The 19,267-nt window shown below is 38.8% G+C and overlaps 1 protein-coding gene across 2 annotated transcripts in view; it reads right to left on the bottom strand.

Annotated features, from left to right (window-relative positions):
* The window catches only part of LOC127625456 (far upstream element-binding protein 3-like), a 45,429-nt gene that overhangs the window by 13,072 nt on the left and 13,090 nt on the right, over positions 1–19,267 (bottom strand). For both annotated transcript variants that reach the window (XM_052100762.1, XM_052100768.1), the window contains exons 3-10: positions 12,755–12,788; positions 12,605–12,654; positions 9,901–9,972; positions 8,558–8,615; positions 8,202–8,364; positions 7,283–7,381; positions 7,053–7,154; positions 3,687–3,789 (exon numbers count right to left, since the gene is read on the bottom strand). In XM_052100762.1, the coding sequence (XP_051956722.1) occupies positions 3,687–3,789; positions 7,053–7,154; positions 7,283–7,381; positions 8,202–8,364; positions 8,558–8,615; positions 9,901–9,972; positions 12,605–12,654; positions 12,755–12,788 (681 nt within the window). The remainder of the gene's footprint in view (positions 1–3,686; positions 3,790–7,052; positions 7,155–7,282; positions 7,382–8,201; positions 8,365–8,557; positions 8,616–9,900; positions 9,973–12,604; positions 12,655–12,754; positions 12,789–19,267) is intronic.

The raw sequence follows: 19,267 nt of genomic DNA, 5'->3' as shown, positions 1-19,267 counted from the left end.
CTGTCCACAGTTAGACAAACTGTCTATAAAATGTAGATGATTTAGTACTATAGGTACTCTCTCTAGAAGTGGCCATTAGATATTCATCTGTCCACAGTTAAACAAACTGTCTATAAAATGTAGATGATTTAGTACTATAGGTACTCTCTCTAGAAGTGGCCATTAGATATTCATCTGTCCACAGTTAGACAAACTGTCTATAAAATGTAGATGATTTAGTACTATAGGTACTCTCACTAGAAGTGGCCATTAGATATTCATCTGTCCACAGTTAGACAAACTGTCTATAAAATGTAGATGATTTAGTACTATAGGTACTCTCACTAGAAGTGGCCATTAGATATTCATCTGTCCACAGTTAGACAAACTGTCTATAAAATGTAGATGATTTAGTACTATAGGTACTCACTAGAAGTGGCCATTAGATATTCATCTGTCCACAGTTAAACAAACTGTCTATAAATGTAGATGATTTAGTACTATAGGTACTCTCACTAGAAGTGGCCGTTAGATATTCATCTGTCCACAGTTAAACAAACTGTCTATAAATGGAGATGATTTAGTACTATAGGTACTCTCACTAGAAGTGGCCGTTAGATATTCATCTGTCCACAGTTAGACAAACTGTCTATAAATGGAGATGATTTAGTACTATAGGTACTCTCTCTAGAAGTGACCGTTAGATATTCATCTGTGCAGTTAGACAAACTGTCTATAAATGGAGATGATTTAGTACTATAGGTACTCTCACTAGAAGTGACCGTTAGATATTCATCTGTCCACAGTGAGACAAACTGTCTATAAATGTAGATGATTTAGTACTATAGGTACTCTCTCTAGAAGTGGCCGTTAGATATTCATCTGTGCACAGTTAGACAAACTGTCTATAAATGGAGGTGATTTAGTACTATAGGTACTCTCACTAGAAGTGACCGTTAGATATTCATCTGTCCACAGTTAAACAAACTGTCTATAAATGTAGATGATTTAGTACTATAGGCACTCTCACTAGAAGTGGCCGTTAGATATTCATCTGTCCACAGTGAGACAAACTGTCTATAAATGGAGATGATTTAGTACTATAGGTACTCTCACTAGAAGTGGCCGTTAGATATTCATCTGTCCACAGTGAGACAAACTGTCTATAAATGGAGGTGATTTAGTACTATAGGTACTCACTAGAAGTGGCCGTTAGATATTCATCTGTCCACAGTTAGACAAACTGTCTATAAATGTAGATGATTTAGTACTATAGGTACTCTCTCTAGAAGTGGCCGTTAGATATTCATCTGTTCACAGTTAGACAAACTGTCTATAAATGGAGATGATTTAGTACTATAGGTACTCTCTCTAGAAGTGGCCGTTAGATATTCATCTGTTCACAGTTAGACAAACTGTCTATAAATGGAGATGATTTAGTACTATAGGTACTCTCACTAGAAGTGGCCGTTAGATATTCATCTGTCCACAGTTAGACAAACTGTCTATAAATGGAGATGATTTAGTACTATAGGTACTCTCACTAGAAGTGGCCGTTAGATATTCATCTGTCCACAGTTAGACAAACTGTCTATAAATGTAGATGATTTAGTACTATAGGTACTCTCACTAGAAGTGGCCGTTAGATATTCATCTGTCCACAGTTAGACAAACTGTCTATAAATGAAGATGATTTAGTACTATAGGTACTCTCACTAGAAGTGGCCGTTAGATATTCATCTGTGCACAGTTAGACAAACTGTCTATAAATGGAGATGATTTAGTACTATAGGTACTCTCACTAGAAGTGGCCGTTAGATATTCATCTGTCCACAGTTAGACAAACTGTCTATAAATGGAGATGATTTAGTACTATAGGTACTCTCACTAGAAGTGGCCGTTAGATATTCATCTGTCCACAGTGAGACAAACTGTCTATAAATGGAGATGATTTAGTACTATAGGTACTCTCACTAGAAGTGGCCGTTAGATATTCATCTGTCCACAGTGAGACAAACTGTCTATAAATGTAGATGATTTAGTACTATAGGTACTCTCTCTAGAAGTGGCCGTTAGATATTCATCTGTCCACAGTTAGACAAACTGTCTATAAATGTAGATGATTTAGTACTATAGGTACTCTCTCTAGAAGTGGCCGTTAGATATTCATCTGTTCACAGTTAGACAAACTGTCTATAAATGTAGATGATTTAGTACTATAGGTACTCTCTCTAGAAGTGGCCGTTAGATATTCATCTGTTCACAGTTAGACAAACTGTCTATAAATGGAGATGATTTAGTACTATAGGTACTCTCACTAGAAGTGGCCGTTAGATATTCATCTGTCCACAGTTAGACAAACTGTCTATAAATGGAGATGATTTAGTACTATAGGTACTCTCTCTAGAAGTGGCCGTTAGATATTCATCTGTGCACAGTTAGACAAACTGTCTATAAATGGAGATGATTTAGTACTATAGGTACTCTCACTAGAAGTGGCCGTTAGATATTCATCTGTCCACAGTTAGACAAACTGTTTATAAATGGAGATGATTTAGTACTATAGGTACTCTCACTAGAAGTGACCGTTAGATATTCATCTGTCCACAGTTAGACAAACTGTCTATAAATGGAGATGATTTAGTACTATAGGTACTCTCTCTAGAAGTGGCCGTCCAGCCAAGATGACTCAAAGGGAACACCGCAGAATGATCAATGAGGTAATAAAGTACACTAGTGACAGATAAAGACTTGAAGGAATCATTGGAACTGGTTAACATCTGTTCATGAGTCTACTATACAGAAAACATTAAACAGGTGTTCATAGCAGGACATCATGAAGGAAGCTGCTGCTTTCCAACAAAAACATTATTGTGCTCCTGAAGTTTGTCCAAGACCACCACTTTTTCCACAGCACTGTGAATGTTTAATGGGATGTGTTGAATAAAGACATTATAAATGTTTGTGTTGTTAGCATAAGCACATTGTATTTGTCTATATTTGTGACTTTGATGAATATGAGATCAAATTTGATAAACAATGCAGAAAACCAGCTAATCCTAAAGGGTTCACATACGTTTTCTTGCAACCAAAAATGGTCACCCACATCATTTTTCAGATGTTTCACAATTTAAAATAAATCAGTTTTAATCATATATGATGTGACAAATGTATCAAGGTTACTAATCTAATATAAAGCCCATATGTTGAGTGCATGATAACATGAAACATATGATTAAAAGCTACACTAAATTCTGACCGGTTGTTCAGCAAACACAAATATTTATAGGATTGCAATCAGTCAGTGTAAACATGAGAACAGCATATTAATCTGGCAAATTTAGCGCTTCAATTATCCCTTTAGAGCCTCGAGTCTTTAAGAGATTTGTGTGACGCAAGTGTGTCCTAACATGACCCCAAACCAAGTACATACTTCATGAGGAGAGCACTACAGTATCAAGGGAGGATACAATGACATAAAATGGCGTCGTTGGTACCACAAACCCATCTGTTTAGCCTCATACATTGAAACATTGTCAGCAATATTAGCCAAAAAATGCACCAGAATTCTCACTAATTTCTTTGATGTTGTTTGTGCAGCTATTATTTCAAATAAGCTGCTACTTTGTTGCATGCTGGTCTCTTGTTGTACTATCATTACATGGACAGACAGTGAATGAGTTTGTGTTCTTGTCGTTCACACTGACCTGGTTTAAACTGGATTCTGACTCCTGCATCATTCTGAATCTTCTTAATCATCTCTCCATTTCTGCCAATGACGATACCCACTGCAAACCTGGGCACTGCCACCTGCGTGTGATGATGATAATAATAAAAGATCATAATTATTTCATTTAACCATTATGTTGCATTTTCGGTCATTTTGACCCAGACAACTTGTTTTTTCTTCTTATAGAGCATCTATTATGGTTTTTAAACATGCCTAATTTTGTTTTAAATGTCTCATACAATAGATTTACATGCACCCAAGCTGAAAAATAAACACTTTAATTTGCTCATCATTCAAAATGGCAGCGTTACCATTTTTCCCCACAGAGTCAAAAACGACTCATTCAATGAATGAACGCTTTAGAACGGACCATTCTAAACTCCTCCATTCAGAGAGCATACTCTGCTCTGATTGGTCAGATGTCTCCAGTCTGTTGTGATTGGTCCACCGTTTAGTGTTTGAGGGCGGGTCAAAGCTGTTCGCAAGCAGCCAATGAAGACCAGAGGCAGGTTTTGTGTTACCAAATTACACAGGTTAGTACAGGACGAACGAAGACTCGTTTCAGGTGTTCAGAATCTATTTTCTTTCTTTCTTTTGGGAGTCAATAACTCCATTTGGTTCTGCATTTAGATTTTTTAAACTTTGCAACTATTCACAAATAGCTCTATAACACACTACATGAAAGGTCATATTTGAAAAACCATAATAGGTGGTCTTCTTTTTTTTTTTTACTTAATCCAATTGAAATAAAATTCCATGACTTTGGTCCAGATTTTTGTGTGTGTGCTTTCAGATTCCATATGTGAACATTTTCTTTACATTTTGGGGGTTTTATTTAACTTTGTTACACTTGTGATCCTGATCAAAAATGACCAGCCACTGGAAATGAATGGATTCAACCACAAAATAAAGAAATATTAAGTGTTCAGGAGCAACACAATCCTTTAGATGAACACATATGTGGATGTGTGTTTGCACATGCATAGACCTCGAGACATGTGCACACAAACGCACTCACGTGCACACACACTCAGACAGACAGACACTCACGCGAATGCAGACACACAGACACAGGCACTTGCGCACAGACGCACACACACGAGCGCACAGACGCACACACACGAGCGCACAGACGCACGCAGACACACACACACGAGCGCACGCACGCAGACAGACACACATGCAGACAGACACACGCGCACACACGCAGACAGACACGCACGCACACATGCAGACAGACACGCACGCAGACACACACTGTACACACACGCACTGACAGACACTCTGTAGCGCTCACGTGAACACTCGTACAGGCGTGCACTCTGCTGTAAGTGATGATGTCATTGTCCATGTTATGTTTGTTTCAGGAAGTATTAAGGAACAACGTGACAGTCACTCCTGTTTATTATATTGATGTGTATGTGGGAATTTCATACACTAAATCTCACTGCAGTTTGACCTCTGAGTGAAACAAATCTGCTCATTCTTTCTATAAACTGAGAAATGCAATTACCCTGCCTCCTTGATTGACTCGTTTATGTGTGTTTTGATACACATATTTAGTCAATGTATTAAATACAATTAGTTTACAAGAGATGCATGAAACTATGAGTGAACTACTGTTATCTGTAAAGTGCACTACACATTTATAACATTTATTTTGTATGAAGTAAATTAGGTAAACATGGATTATTATAAACAGTGAAGACCAGTGAACATGTTGTACAGAGAGAGGGGAGAGAGAAAATGACGGAAGGTTCGCACATCCTCCGTAAGCAGTGCGCTTTTGTTTCGACGCCCATATTAACAGATTTCACCGTTCACACAGCAAGCGTGAGTCACGAGATGACGCGTCCCAGAAGCGGATAGTTTCGCCATTGAGCCTATTTTTATCCCATTGTTAACTAATTCATATGCAGAGGTGCTGCTGATCATTACATCAGATATTGCCTTTGATTGAAAAACCTTTATATTTTTCGTCACATTTACCTAGATCATTTTGACTGATAGAAAATAAATTTTAACTAAATGTAATTTTATTGATGAAAAGAATTTAGCCTAACGTAGCTTTGATTTTAGGCCAGATTTGACTTTACCTAACCTGAGAATAATAAAAATAATGTAAAAAGGTGTTCGATTGATGAGATTCCTCCAGTAGGATTCCTTATTATTATTATTCCTTTAGCTCTAAATTACCCAATAACTCAAGATCTCCTTGGTAAAAGGTTTTGAAATTTGGCACATTGATTCTACAGGCCACGAGTAACTACTACTCCAAAAATGGCCCACGTGAGCCTATAGGTGGCGCTATAGGCCATTTTTCAAAGTGATACAATTTCATGTAGTTTTGGACAAATTGGTATTGTACAGGAAAATCCATCATGGCAAATTTTATAGAAGCATTTTTGTTCCTCATGATGTTGGAGACAATGTTATGGGGTGGAAATGGCATCACGTTGAAAAATGGCCTGTAGCGCCACCTATAGGCTCACGTGGGCCATTTTTGGAGTAGTAGTTACTCGTGGCCTGTAGAATCAATGTGCCAAATTTCAAAACCTTTTACCAAGGAGATCTTGAGTTATTGGGTAATTTAGAGCTACAGGAATAATAATAATAATAATAATAATAATAATAATAATAATAATAATAATAATAGAGGAATCCTACCGTAAGAATCCTAATAATGACATGAATGAATAACCACTTGTTTAATCTCTACTCCTCCTGAACCATAGCTCCAAATGGCTTAAAGCTCAGTATATATGTATACTGAGCTTTAAGCCCAGTATACTTTTTTCCAACCAAACAGGCTTCAAGATGACATCACTCTGAAGCACTGTGCCAAATTACACCTCGATATGCCAAAAGATGACGGAATTACCGGTTACTATTATTTATCACCAACGCTAAAATAATGCTTTAAAAATACGCTAGTCATAAAACCGATACTTTGATTCAGTCACTAGCTCATATGAAGACTCCAGCCATGTTTAATAGGAAATTAAATGTTGTGTACATGTGAAGTACATGTCTCCACAAGTGTCTATTTTTACATAATTTGCAGTTTTGAGGAATCTGCGTCGCTGATCGCAGCTTTAATTATTCCTGTTTGTGTCCCAACTAGCCCGCTATGAGCTCATTTCAATTATTTATGCTCATAATTAAAAAAAAAAAAAAGTTTATAAAACGATCTAATGCGATATCTTATGATCATATATGCAATATTAGGCATTTATAAACGATCGTATGGGCCGGTCATTTTTGACCGGGAACACAAAATGTGTTTGGTGCACAAATACGAACACCACAAGGGTTAGCATGGATGGATTTTCTGTGTTCTTACATCAATGCTGCTGCCCAGTCTAGAGCCGAAGTCACTGCGAGCTCCTCTGAAATCACCCTGATCTTTATCCCTGATGATTTCGGCCACCAGCTCTCGTGCTTGCTGTACCAAACAAACCGCCAATAAGAGATTGGTCACATTAAGATGTTTTAACATTGTGACATCATTATCATGGCAATTACACATTCCTCAATACATTTAATGAGATTCAACCCATTGAAGAGACTGACCTGAACTTTATAAGGGTCTCCAGTGATTCTGAGAGGTTTGTCTGATCCGGTGGGCATCGGGTCGTCCTGAATCATAATCATCTTCACTCCTGTTCTCTCCTGTGCCGCACAAGTACAGGGACATGTTACGTAAATTAAAGTACATGTACACATGGCACTAAAATGTGTCTCCTGTGACCACTTGTGTTTAGATTGAGGGAAGGGTCTCTGTTTCATGATGACGTACATTAATATCTCTAGCATATGACTGTAATGATGTTTTTTTTAATGTTGTTAATGGAATATATTAGACATTTACTGAGAAATTAATCATTTTATATTAGGGAGTCCATGGATTGGCAAAGGGTCTTAAAACCTATATGACAACTTTTGGAATATAAAAGTATGGCACGCTTTTGCATAGTATACCACGACTATACGATGACATAATTAGTTAACCCTCTAATTACTGAAGGTGTTTTTAAATATTTCGTGTTTCAGCATACCCAAAATAAAAGGCTATAAAAATAACTTGCAACACACATGCATGCACACACACGCGCACACACACGCGCATGCGCACACACGCGCACCCATGCATGCACACACCCCCACCCGTCCGCATGCGCGAGCACACACCCACCCGCGCACCCCCACCCGAGGGTAAAGTGTTTAGTATCATTGCAAAGAAAACTTTAATGATATAGATTATTATAAATCTGAGACTCTCAGCCTAACAAACTGCAATTTTTACTTATATATATATATATATATATATAATCACGAATATTTCATATTTAGCCCAAAATCTTTGATGTGTGTATTTTGGACCCATTGTTTTGCAATAAAATGCACGTCCAAGTGTTGATAACTGTTCTCCAGGGAACATATTGAAAGTGAAAAGTAGTGACATGGCAATCCTACAAAATAATAAACCAACCTGCAGTTGCTTGATGGTGTCTCCTCCCTTCCCGATGACCAGACCAACTTTACTGGCAGGAATCAAGATCTCCTGGACAGAGCTGTTCCCATCCATCGGAGTATGGAAGCCCGGTCCGTTCCGACACCGGTCCACGATCTGACCCAACAACCTCTTGGCTTGCCTGATGGACAGAATAAACAGAGACGACATGAAGTACAGAAGACGAATCCAGACTAGAGAATTAATTTACACTCATATAGTGTCAATCAAGCATTTAGATGTCACACACTGAAGCAGACGGTGTTCATGTGTGAAGTGTTTGTCTTGTGCCTGTAGTGCGAGTGAAAGGGTGACTAAGGGCAGTATATACTTACTCAATACTCTCTGGGGTTCCAGTCAAGGTGCAAGGCCGATCCATCATACCTCCACTGTCTGTGGGGACACAACATATCGCAAACAAATGAAAACAAATTCCAAACAACCCAAAAAGTGCTCAACACAAACTATGGGCAAACGAGGAGCTGGTGTTGACCGGTCTTTCAGCTCCAGGGTTCAACATCACACGCACAGTATTGAGTCAGTTCCTAGTGGCCGTTTTGCTAATTAATTTCATTTACGGTGATGGATTTCGCTCACCTGACTGATGTGACGTCAACTATTGAAGATCTACTTGACGTTGACCGATATCATGGGGTTATGTCATGAGGACTCAAATTTTCCTTGATATTTTGACATTAAAAGGTCTATTACAAAAACACTGTAAAATCAGAAGTCATTTGTCCTGGACATCCAGGACATGGCAAAGAATGTCACGCTCATGCACTAATGCACTACACATCGAATCCAAGCTGCGAAATGCCTTTTCTTCCGCAACTATCCCACGTCACTTTTGCATCACACCCTTGGCCCCGCCCACTGGTGCTTCAGTGCGTAAACTGAGAGAGGACGAACAAGGCCTACAGTGGCATAACTATTCCTGAACACCGAAGGGGACCTATCTGGACTATTTTAAATTATTTGCGTCTTCAAACGAGCACAAACGTCTTTGACCACTTGATGCATATCTTGCGATACTTAAAAAAAAATGTAAAATAAATATAAATAAATTGCGGTGTCAAGGTACAACTCTGTCATTAACTGCTGCCTCTTGCTGTTTTCAACTGAAACTCATGGACACATCCACGTCTGTGCTATTTTAATAGTTGGTGTATGATAACGTGGTGGATGGACGTCTTTTACCATTTAGATGCGTTTCCGCTGGGCTGAACCGTTAATCTGGCATACTGGTCATTTTCCCGGTGGGCCGACGCAGTTTGGGGCCAATCAGGTGCGGACTGGCCATCGGGAGAACCTGAGCGGGCTGGTGGGTCATCCTCGAAACGTGCCAAATGGGCAAATAAGCAAAAATGAGCCGCCGCGTTATGCAGAACTGAACACAATATGCAGGAAAGGACAGCGAAGACCCATTCTACAACTGTTGTACCAACACCCCCCCACCCCCCCTTCATCAAAGATTTGGGCCAGTTGCATTGTAAAATCCTGAGCCGATTTATCTTCCCAGTCCAGCCCTGGTTTCCGGCGATGTGCATTTCAGTGCCGGATGATACTGAAAGGTGGATGTCATTCAGGAGAGTAAATAATCACAGTGGATGAATTTGAGGTTTATAGAAGACACAAACATTGATTATGAGATATCAGTAATCGGATCAAGACCTACCAGAAGCGATCTGGATCTTACAGTTGGATTCCAGCTGAATTCTTGTTATCTGTTCACCACCCCGACCAATTACTGAGAAGAGAAATCAAGAGTTACACGTCCATCACGATGAGAAACATATCAAACCACCATCAAAACAATCTGAACTAAATAGTGAAATGAATCCAATCGCTTCACTATCTCATGTGGAGCACAAAAGGAGATGTTTAGCAGAATGTTAACGCCGTTCTTTTCCATTCAATTGAACTGTAAAGTGAATGGTGACCAATGGACATTCCAAGTGAAGGGTTTGGAATGACACGAGGGTGAGAAAATTACAGAACTTTCATTTTTTGGGGAACTATATCTTTAAAAAACTGCCAGTTTAACCCTATAAAGCCACTTCTATCAAATATGACGGCTCTCGTTTCAGTCGCTGTTCAAGCTGACGAGCCAATCAACCTATAGTATGTCAGTTTCACATGTTTATGGCGCCATCTAGTGGTTATTAGTGAAAAGTGGCTTCAATGTTTATATCGATCTATTTAAAATGCTTGTGTGGAAAGTGACTTATGTTGGGATAAAAATAACAGTAATGATTATATTGTTACTGATATATTAAAATGAGTATTTGCTGAATATAAACAACTTGTGCTTGATTCAAATATTGTATATTATTATATTGAAAATGCATGTTGAAATCCATGTATTAAATATGATAAAACAGACTTTTGATGAATATTTCTCAATCTCCATTACATTACATTCATGCACACCACAAAACACATCACAGAGCATCTGACATATACTTTCTATAAGAGATATTTAAAGTGTGTATTTTCATATATGCAGCATGCTTTATCTTTTCTGCTGATTTTACTGCAACTTTATCAGACGTTTTTGTTTTTTTAAAGCTACACTAACTTTTGGCGTCTTGTGGAAGAACATTGTTTTGGTAATGACGTATGTTGTGCTTCCGGTCTGCACCTCTGCGCTGATGACTGCAGATCGAGGGTTATTGTTTTTAATTAACAACTTAACGACTTTAAAGAACAGAAAAGGTATGAAAAGAGACATTATTCAATGACAAATGAAGTATGGAGTAAAAAAACGATCTTGGGATTTAAGTCCTATTTAATATGATTATGAACATAACCCTGTAAAGCCTGACATATGACATTTAAACCGTTTTAGTAGCATTTAGACAAACTATAAAAAGAAATCGTTAAAAATGTTCAGTTTCGTGCAGGATGTTTGTTATGTAAGTTTTTGTACAGGGGTAAATTTTGGGGTATTATCGGAGGACTCTCTGGGCTTTTCAGAGACATCAAACAACTGAAATCTATCACAGTATGAAAATATTCTTTATTCAATAAACATTTATCATATGTATTTTATGCACCAAACACTATATTGACAATTAAAAAAGGGAAATTGTAAAAGTGTTTTCGCTGGATCTCATGATCTTATAGTGATGACATCATCATAACAGCTTATTGAGATCTTTATAATGACAGAGCGGCTGCATATATGAAATACACATAATTATTAGTTCACACTTTAAATATCTCTTATAGAAAGTATATGTCAGATGCTCTGTGATGTGTTTTGTGGTGTGCATGAATGTAACGTGATGGAGATTGAGAAATATTCCTCAAAAGTCTGTTTTATCATATTTAAAACATGGATTTCAACATGCATTTTCAATATAATAATATACAATATTTGAATCAAGCACAAGTTGCTTATATTCACCAAATGCTCATTTTAAAATAGCAGTAACAATATAATCATTACTGTCACTTTTACTGTATTAAAATAAGCTGTTATCCCAACATAAGTATGATCCCAACATATAATTTGTATGATTTACAAGTAATTAAATTGATATGTAGAACGTTTGCTAAATAGGTACTGTCCCTTTAAGACTGTCTGTATCCATGTTTGATTAGATTTAAATGTGTCTTTTTATTGTTTTTAACTAACAACTGACTTTAAAGAACAGAAAAGATGTGAAAAGAGACATTCAATGACAAATGGATTGCAAGGGTTGCGTATGGAGTAAAAAAACGATCTTGGGATCTCAGAATCAATATTTTGTCCCATATATAAATTTAATATAAATATGAACATAACCCTGTAAAGCCTGACATAAGATTTTTTACATTCAAACTGTTTTTAGTACCATTAGACAAACTATAAAACTTTTTATGATCATATTTAATGCTTTAGGCTTTAAAGGTGAAATGATGCATGTAAACACTAAACATGCAATAAAGTCAACGGTAACTCAGATAACCACTCTGTACAATTGTGATGAGAAGAATATAATCCCAGAATGCCGTTCTGAGACGCAGGTTGGCGCTGTTTTGGCAGCACGAGGGGGACCTACACTATATTAGGCAGGTGCTTTTAAAGTTGTGGCTGATCGGTGTGCATGTATTTGCAATATGTGCAATTATTCTAAAACATTTGTTGATCGAAAACACTCAATATAAAAAAAAAAAAAAAAAACTCAAGCTAAAATGTGCACAATATCATGAAAAACTAATGAAAACTATAAAAATTTATATTTTCAAATTGTCCCTAGAAGGTCAGACAGTCTCTCTATAATTAAGAGCATTAGTTTGGAGGTCCATCCTATATTATTTGATCATAAAGCGGTGTTAATTTAAACAAAATAATAAAACGTGTAAATAAAAAGTGATTGCTTGAATCGACTCACTGAATCCAACCATCTTATCAGGCACTTTGTAGTCTTCCGTTACTATAGCCCTAAACAAACAAAGAACAGTCATTTTAAGTGAGCATATAATTGATTATTTTATTGAGGAAAAGTCACACAATCTTATCTTAAATGAATAAAAGTTCTCACCTTTGATGTACCATTGCACCGAGCTGGTTAGCCACTTAGAAATGGAAGAGGAAGAACATTAATATTTATGCCACATAATATTCCATCAACAAAACAAACAGCCAAATCTGAAAAACCACCATCGAATTACCCTCCATGTCTGAAGCAGCTTTTCATCCGCACTCATCTCAATATTACAAACAGCAGACCAAAAGCACGACAATTTACATTTGGCCAAACTTATCGTCAAACTTTAGCAAATGTAACGTTCTTAAACCTTTCGTTAAATATCTAGGTGTTCAGAAGGACAATCATAAATATATTAAAACATTTAAAATGTCATGCAGAACAAGATTTCTAACAAAAAACATAAATATCCCAATTAAGGGATACAAATTTTTTTTACAATATAGATACATGATGATACTCTCAAAATATACGTGCACTTGTATAATGTCTGATTTGCATATATATATATATATTTACACACATACATACACACTCACCTAAAGGATTATTAGGAACACCTGTTCAATTTCTCATTAATGCAATTATCTAATCAACCAATCACATGGCAGTTGCTTCAATGCATTTAGGGGTGTGGTCCTGGTCAAGACAATCTCCTGAACTCCAAACTGAATGTCAGAATGGGAAAGAAAGGTGATTTAAGCAATTTTGAGCGTGGCATGGTTGTTGGTGCCAGACGGGCCGGTCTGAGTATTTCACAATCTGCTCAGTTACTGGGATTTTCACGCACAACCATTTCTAGGGTTTACAAAGAATGGTGTGAAAAGGGAAAAACATCCAGTATGCGGCAGTCCTGTGGGCTGAAAATGCCTTGTTGATGCTAGAGGTCAGAGGAGAATGGGCCGACTGATTCAAGCTGATAGAAGAGCAACTTTGCCTGAAATAACCACTCGTTACAACCGAGGTATGCAGCAAAGCATTTGTGAAGCCACAACATGCACAACCTTGAGGCGGATGGGCTACAACAGCAGAAGGCCCCACCGGTACCACTCATCTCCACTACAAATAGGAAAAAGAGGCTACAATTAGCAAGAGCTCACCAAAATTGGACAGTTGAAGACTGGAAAAATGTTGCCTGGTCTGATGAGTCTCGATTTCTGTTGAGACATTCAGATGGTAGAGTCAGAATTTGGCGTAAACAGAATGAGAACATGGATCCATCATGCCTTGTTACCACTGTGCAGGCTGGTGGTGGTGGTGTAATGGTGTGGGGGATGTTTTCTTGGCACACTTTAGGCCCCTTAGTGCCAATTGGGCATGGTTTAAATGCCACGGCCTACCTGAGCATTGTTTCTGACCATGTCCATCCCTTTATGGCCACCATGTACCCATCCTCTGATGGCTACTTCCAGCAGGATAATGCACCATGTCACAAAGCTCGAATCATTTCAAATTGGTTTCTTGAACATGACAATGAGTTCACTGTACTAAAATGGCCCCCACAGTCACCAGATCTCAACCCAATAGAGCATCTTTGGGATGTGGTGGAACGGGAGCTTCGTGCCCTGGATGTGCATCCCACAAATCTCCATCAACTGCAAGATGCTATCCTATCAATATGGGCCAACATTTCTAAAGAATGCTTTCAGCACCTTGAATCAATGCCACGTAGAATTAAGGCAGTTCTGAAGGCGAAAGGGGGTCAAACACAGTATGTGTTCCTAATAATCCTTTAGGTGAGTGTATATCTCTGTGTGAATAAGAGGGCTCCGAAAAACTGCTTTTGATTTGTTCTCAATCATGGCAACTGTATCATTGAACGTTTAGATACGACAAAGCGATCATAAGTTACAACACCGCTAAAATTAGTGTCCAAAAATGTCTACAAACAAATAAAACATAATTGTACCAGATAATACCCGAAAACGCTGGAATATTTACTATAAACAAGCCTGAAATACGCTGAGGACTTGACTCCGTTACAATGCTCTATAATGTAAAGTATTTACCAAATTAAGCTTTTCATAGCGCATATATATGTTCACCAGATGAAGAGTTGTGTGTGTGTGTGTGTGTGTATATACGTACAATATATAGTGCTGGGTACTGGCAGATTGCATGTAATCTAGATTATGTAATCAGATAACCGAAAGCAAGTACTTGTAATTGGATTAAAAGTAAATGTAGTAAAAATATGTCGTAATCGGACTACAATTACTTTTCGGATTGCAGTAAACAACACATCCAACTGTGTGTGTGTGTTAAGAAACGTCAGAATGAAATTGTACTGTTATTTTTACCTTTTTAAATTCTTTTATATTTTTCACTCTAAATCAATTGCATGCTTTTTTTACATTTTTATTTATCTCCCGGATTTGGAACGCCCAATTCCCAATGCGCTCCAAGTCCTCGTGGTGGTGTAATGACTCGCCTCAATACGGGTGGCGGAGGACGAATCTCAGTTGCCTCCGCGTCTGATACAGTCAATCCGCGCATCTTATCACGTGACTTGAGTGCTTTACCGCGGAGACGTAGCGCGTGTGGAGGCGTCACGCTATCCTCCGTGGCATCCATGCACAACTCACCACACGCCCCACCGAGAGCGAGAACCACATTATAGTGACCACGAGGACGTTACCCCATGTGACTCTACCCTCCCTAGCAACCGGGCCAATTTGGTTACCCCATGTGACTCTACCCTCCCTAGCAACCGGGCCAATTTGGTTACCCCATGTGACTCTACCATCCCTAGCAACCGGGCCAATTTGGTTACCCCATGTGACTCTACCCTCCCTAGCAACCGGGCCAATTTGGTTACTCCAAGTGACTCTACCCTCCCTAGCAACCGGGCCAATTTGGTTACTCCAAGTGACTCTACCCTCCCTAGCAACCGGGCCAATTTGGTTACCCCATGTGACTCTACCCTCCCTAGCAACCGGGCCAATTTGGTTACCCCATGTGACTCTACCCTCCCTAGCAACCGGGCCAATTTGGTTACCCCATGTGACTCTACCCTCCCTAGCAACCGGGCCAATTTGGTTACCCCATGTGACTCTACCATCCCTAGCAACCGGGCCAATTTGGTTATCCCATGTGACTCTACCCTCCCTAGCAACCGGGCCAATTTAGTTACTCCAAGTGACTCTACCCTCCCTAGCAACCGGGCCAATTTGGTTACCCCATGTGACTCTACCCTCCCTAGCAACCGGGGCAATTTGGTTACCCCATGTGTCTCTACCCTCCCTAGCAACCGGGCCAATTTGGTTACCCCATGTGTCTACCCTCCCTAGCAACCAGGCCAATTTGGTTACCCCATGTGACTCTACCCTCCCTAGCAACCGGCCAATTTGGTTGCTAAGGAGACCTGACTAAAGTCACTCACCACACCCTGGATTCAATCTCACGACTCCAGCGGTGATAGTCAACGTCAATACTCGCTGAGATACACAGACTGCTCATTAATGTTCGTAATGTTGCATTTGTTTTATGCACTAAAAATTGTAACATTAAATGCACTTTTAAACATTATCATAAGGAGATATTTTTTAGGGCTCCTTGTTAGCAATAAAAAAAAATATATATTTTTCTGCCTCTTTGTATTAGTGTCTTATTGATACAAGATTATCCAACTCAAATGCAAGAGACATCAAATAAGAGTTAGGTTGGAAGTAATCTTATAGTAATCCAATTAGATAACCCTCAAAATGTAATCTGCCAGATTACATTACTCAGATTACATTGTATACTTTTATGCAAACTCATGAGTGGTGAAAAAGGTGAGAAATTCATAGCAGGTGTTTAATTGTTTCAGTTGATTTTTTTTTATGTATCTAAAGCTTTAAAAGTGTTTAAGCTTAAAATAACCCTTTCAAATAACCTCTTAAAACTCAAAGGGGGGGGATATAATCGCGAAAAAGTTTACACTTAAAATATTAAAGTTTCCGTATACATACAAGGTATAATTTGAAATCTTACAATCTGAACTTTTCAGTGATAAGTAACAAATGTAGAATTGATGGTTAACAAAATAAGGCCTCAAAACATTTGCAGTGAAACGTAGCGCCCTCTAGAGGTAGTGGGGCAGAAATATTTATGTAAAAATAAAACTGTCACCTAGCACCAAAATGGACAAGTCATATATCAAATGAAAGATCTCATACTCAGGAATGTGACTATATAGTTCATTTTGTTGCGCTAATACAGGGGTGCCAATACGTCGATCGCAAAGGCAATGCTGGTAGATCACACAAAATTTAAATGTACTTTCGTTAAATTTTAATAAAAATAAATATATTGTCTTTCCTTTTAGTTTCTGTCCGACTTGCACTTGACGAGTAAATATTGACCAGGCGAGGTTGTTTATTCAGTTGCCATGACAACTGAATAAACATCCGAGGACTTCTGAGAACAGAAAAAAGACTGTTTTGCCTAATCCAGGCAGTAGTTATCGCAATTTCGCGCGCTGTTCTCAGAAGTCCTTGGAAGGCGCGTATGCGCAAACCTAGTTGTCATGGCAACTGAATAAACAAAACATGGCCTGGTCAATATTTACTGGTAAATGCCCTGACTATTGTAATCTATTGTGCTGTAGGTGTTTTGGGTTTAGTGTTAAAACTGAATGATATCAACATTGAACATTATTATATATTTGTTTATTAATTAGAAGATGAATTCCATGTAGGGATACATGCAGTAGTCCCAACAAGCTTTTTCTTATTTTAAATGAAACTGTTTTTTTAGTTGGTAGATCTTATTGAGTTGGTCATTTAAAAGTAGATCATCACACAAAAAAGTGTGGGCACCCCTGGTCTAATACAACAGTTCTACATTTTCCAAAAGAATCACAAAGTGACTGTAAGACAACAAATACAAACGTCTGTTTTAAGCTCCGATAACAGCTGCTGTACGCCCCAAGTAGCCAAAAACTCTACATCTGCTTTTACCTTGGGGTGTTCTCTAAAATATGAGCCATTGTTTACATGTCTAATCCAATGTTATATCTTCGATGCCCAGAACAAAATATGCCATCCAGAAGGAAAAGTATGCAAAACAAACAATAAATATGTTTGCGACTACTGATGACAAAATGTTATATGTCATCTCAACTTTCTAATGACCCCTAGATTGAGCTTGTAGTCCACTCAGAGGCCGAGATATTCAATGAAATAATGAGGGTGTTGCTTGAACTGAACATTAGACTGAATGTCTATGGACGAGCACATCTGTGGTAAGTTAGAGCGCCCCCTACAGTTCACATCTGTGAGGGGTATAATGTGTTAGAGCGCCCCCTACAGTTCACATCTGTGAGGGGTAAAATGTGTTAGAGCGCCCCTACAGTTCACATCTGTGAGGGGTATAATGTGTTAGAGCGCCCTACAGTTCACATCTGTGAGGGGTATAATGTGTTAGAGCCTCCCACAGTTCACATCTGTGAGGGGTATAATGTGTTAGACAGCCCCCTACAGTTCACATCTGTGAGGGGTATAATGTGTTAGAGCTCCCCTACAGTTCACATCTGTGAGGGGTATAATGTGTTAGAGCTCCCTACAGTTCACATCTGTGAGGGGTATAATGTGTTAGAGCGCCCCTACAGTTCACATCTGTGAGGAGTATAATGTGTTAGAGCGTCCCCTACAGTTCACATCTGTGAGGGGTAAAATGTGTTAGAGCTCCCTACAGTTCACATCTGTGAGGGGTATAATGTGTTAGAGCGCCCCTACAGTTCACATCTGTGACGGGTATAATGTGTTAGAGCGCCCTACAGTTCACATCTGTGAGGGGTAAAATGTGTTAGAGCGCCCCTACAGTTCACATCTGTGAGGGGTATAATGTGTTAGAGCGCCCCTACAGTTCACATCTGTGAGGAGTATAATGTGTTAGAGCTCCCTACAGTTCACATCTGTGAGGGGTATAATGTGTTAGAGCGCCCCTACAGTTCACATCTGTGAGGGGTATAATGTGTTAGAGCCCCCTACAGTTCACATCTGTGAGGAGTATAATGTGTTAGAGCTCCCCTACAGTTCACATCTGTGAGGGGTATAATGTGTTAGAGCTCCCCTACAGTTCACATCTGTGAGGGGTATAATGTGTTAGAGCCCCTACAGTTCACATCTGTGAGGAGTATAATGTGTTAGAGCCCTCTACAGTTCACATCTGTGAGGAGTATAATGTGTTAGAGCGCCCCCTACAGTTCACATCTGTGAGGGGTATAATGTGTTAGAGCGCCCCCTACAGTTCACATCTGTGAGGAGTATAATGTGTTAGAGCGCCCCCTACAGTTCACATCTGTGAGGGGTATAATGTGTTAGAGCGCCCCCTACAGTTCACATCTGTACATTGTGATGGAATGTGACAGAGAAAAAATATTTTTCTAGTGCTTTCTGCCACCTAGTGGAATAAAATGAGACTTTTCAAAGAGAGGTAGAGTGAACAGAACCAGAACTATTGAAGGGATAGTTCTTCCAAAAATCATCATATTGTTCCAAACCCGTATGACCTTCCTTGGAAAACACACGATGATGTTGTTACGCAGAAATCTGACTAACATCAACTTAAAAATAATAGTGT

Source organism: Xyrauchen texanus, chromosome 3 (genome assembly GCF_025860055.1).
Source record: "Xyrauchen texanus isolate HMW12.3.18 chromosome 3, RBS_HiC_50CHRs, whole genome shotgun sequence".
In the NCBI taxonomy this organism is placed as follows: Eukaryota; Metazoa; Chordata; class Actinopteri; order Cypriniformes; family Catostomidae; genus Xyrauchen; species Xyrauchen texanus.
Note: the sequence above shows the minus strand (reverse complement) of the source record. Positions and strands in the feature narration are given on the sequence as shown.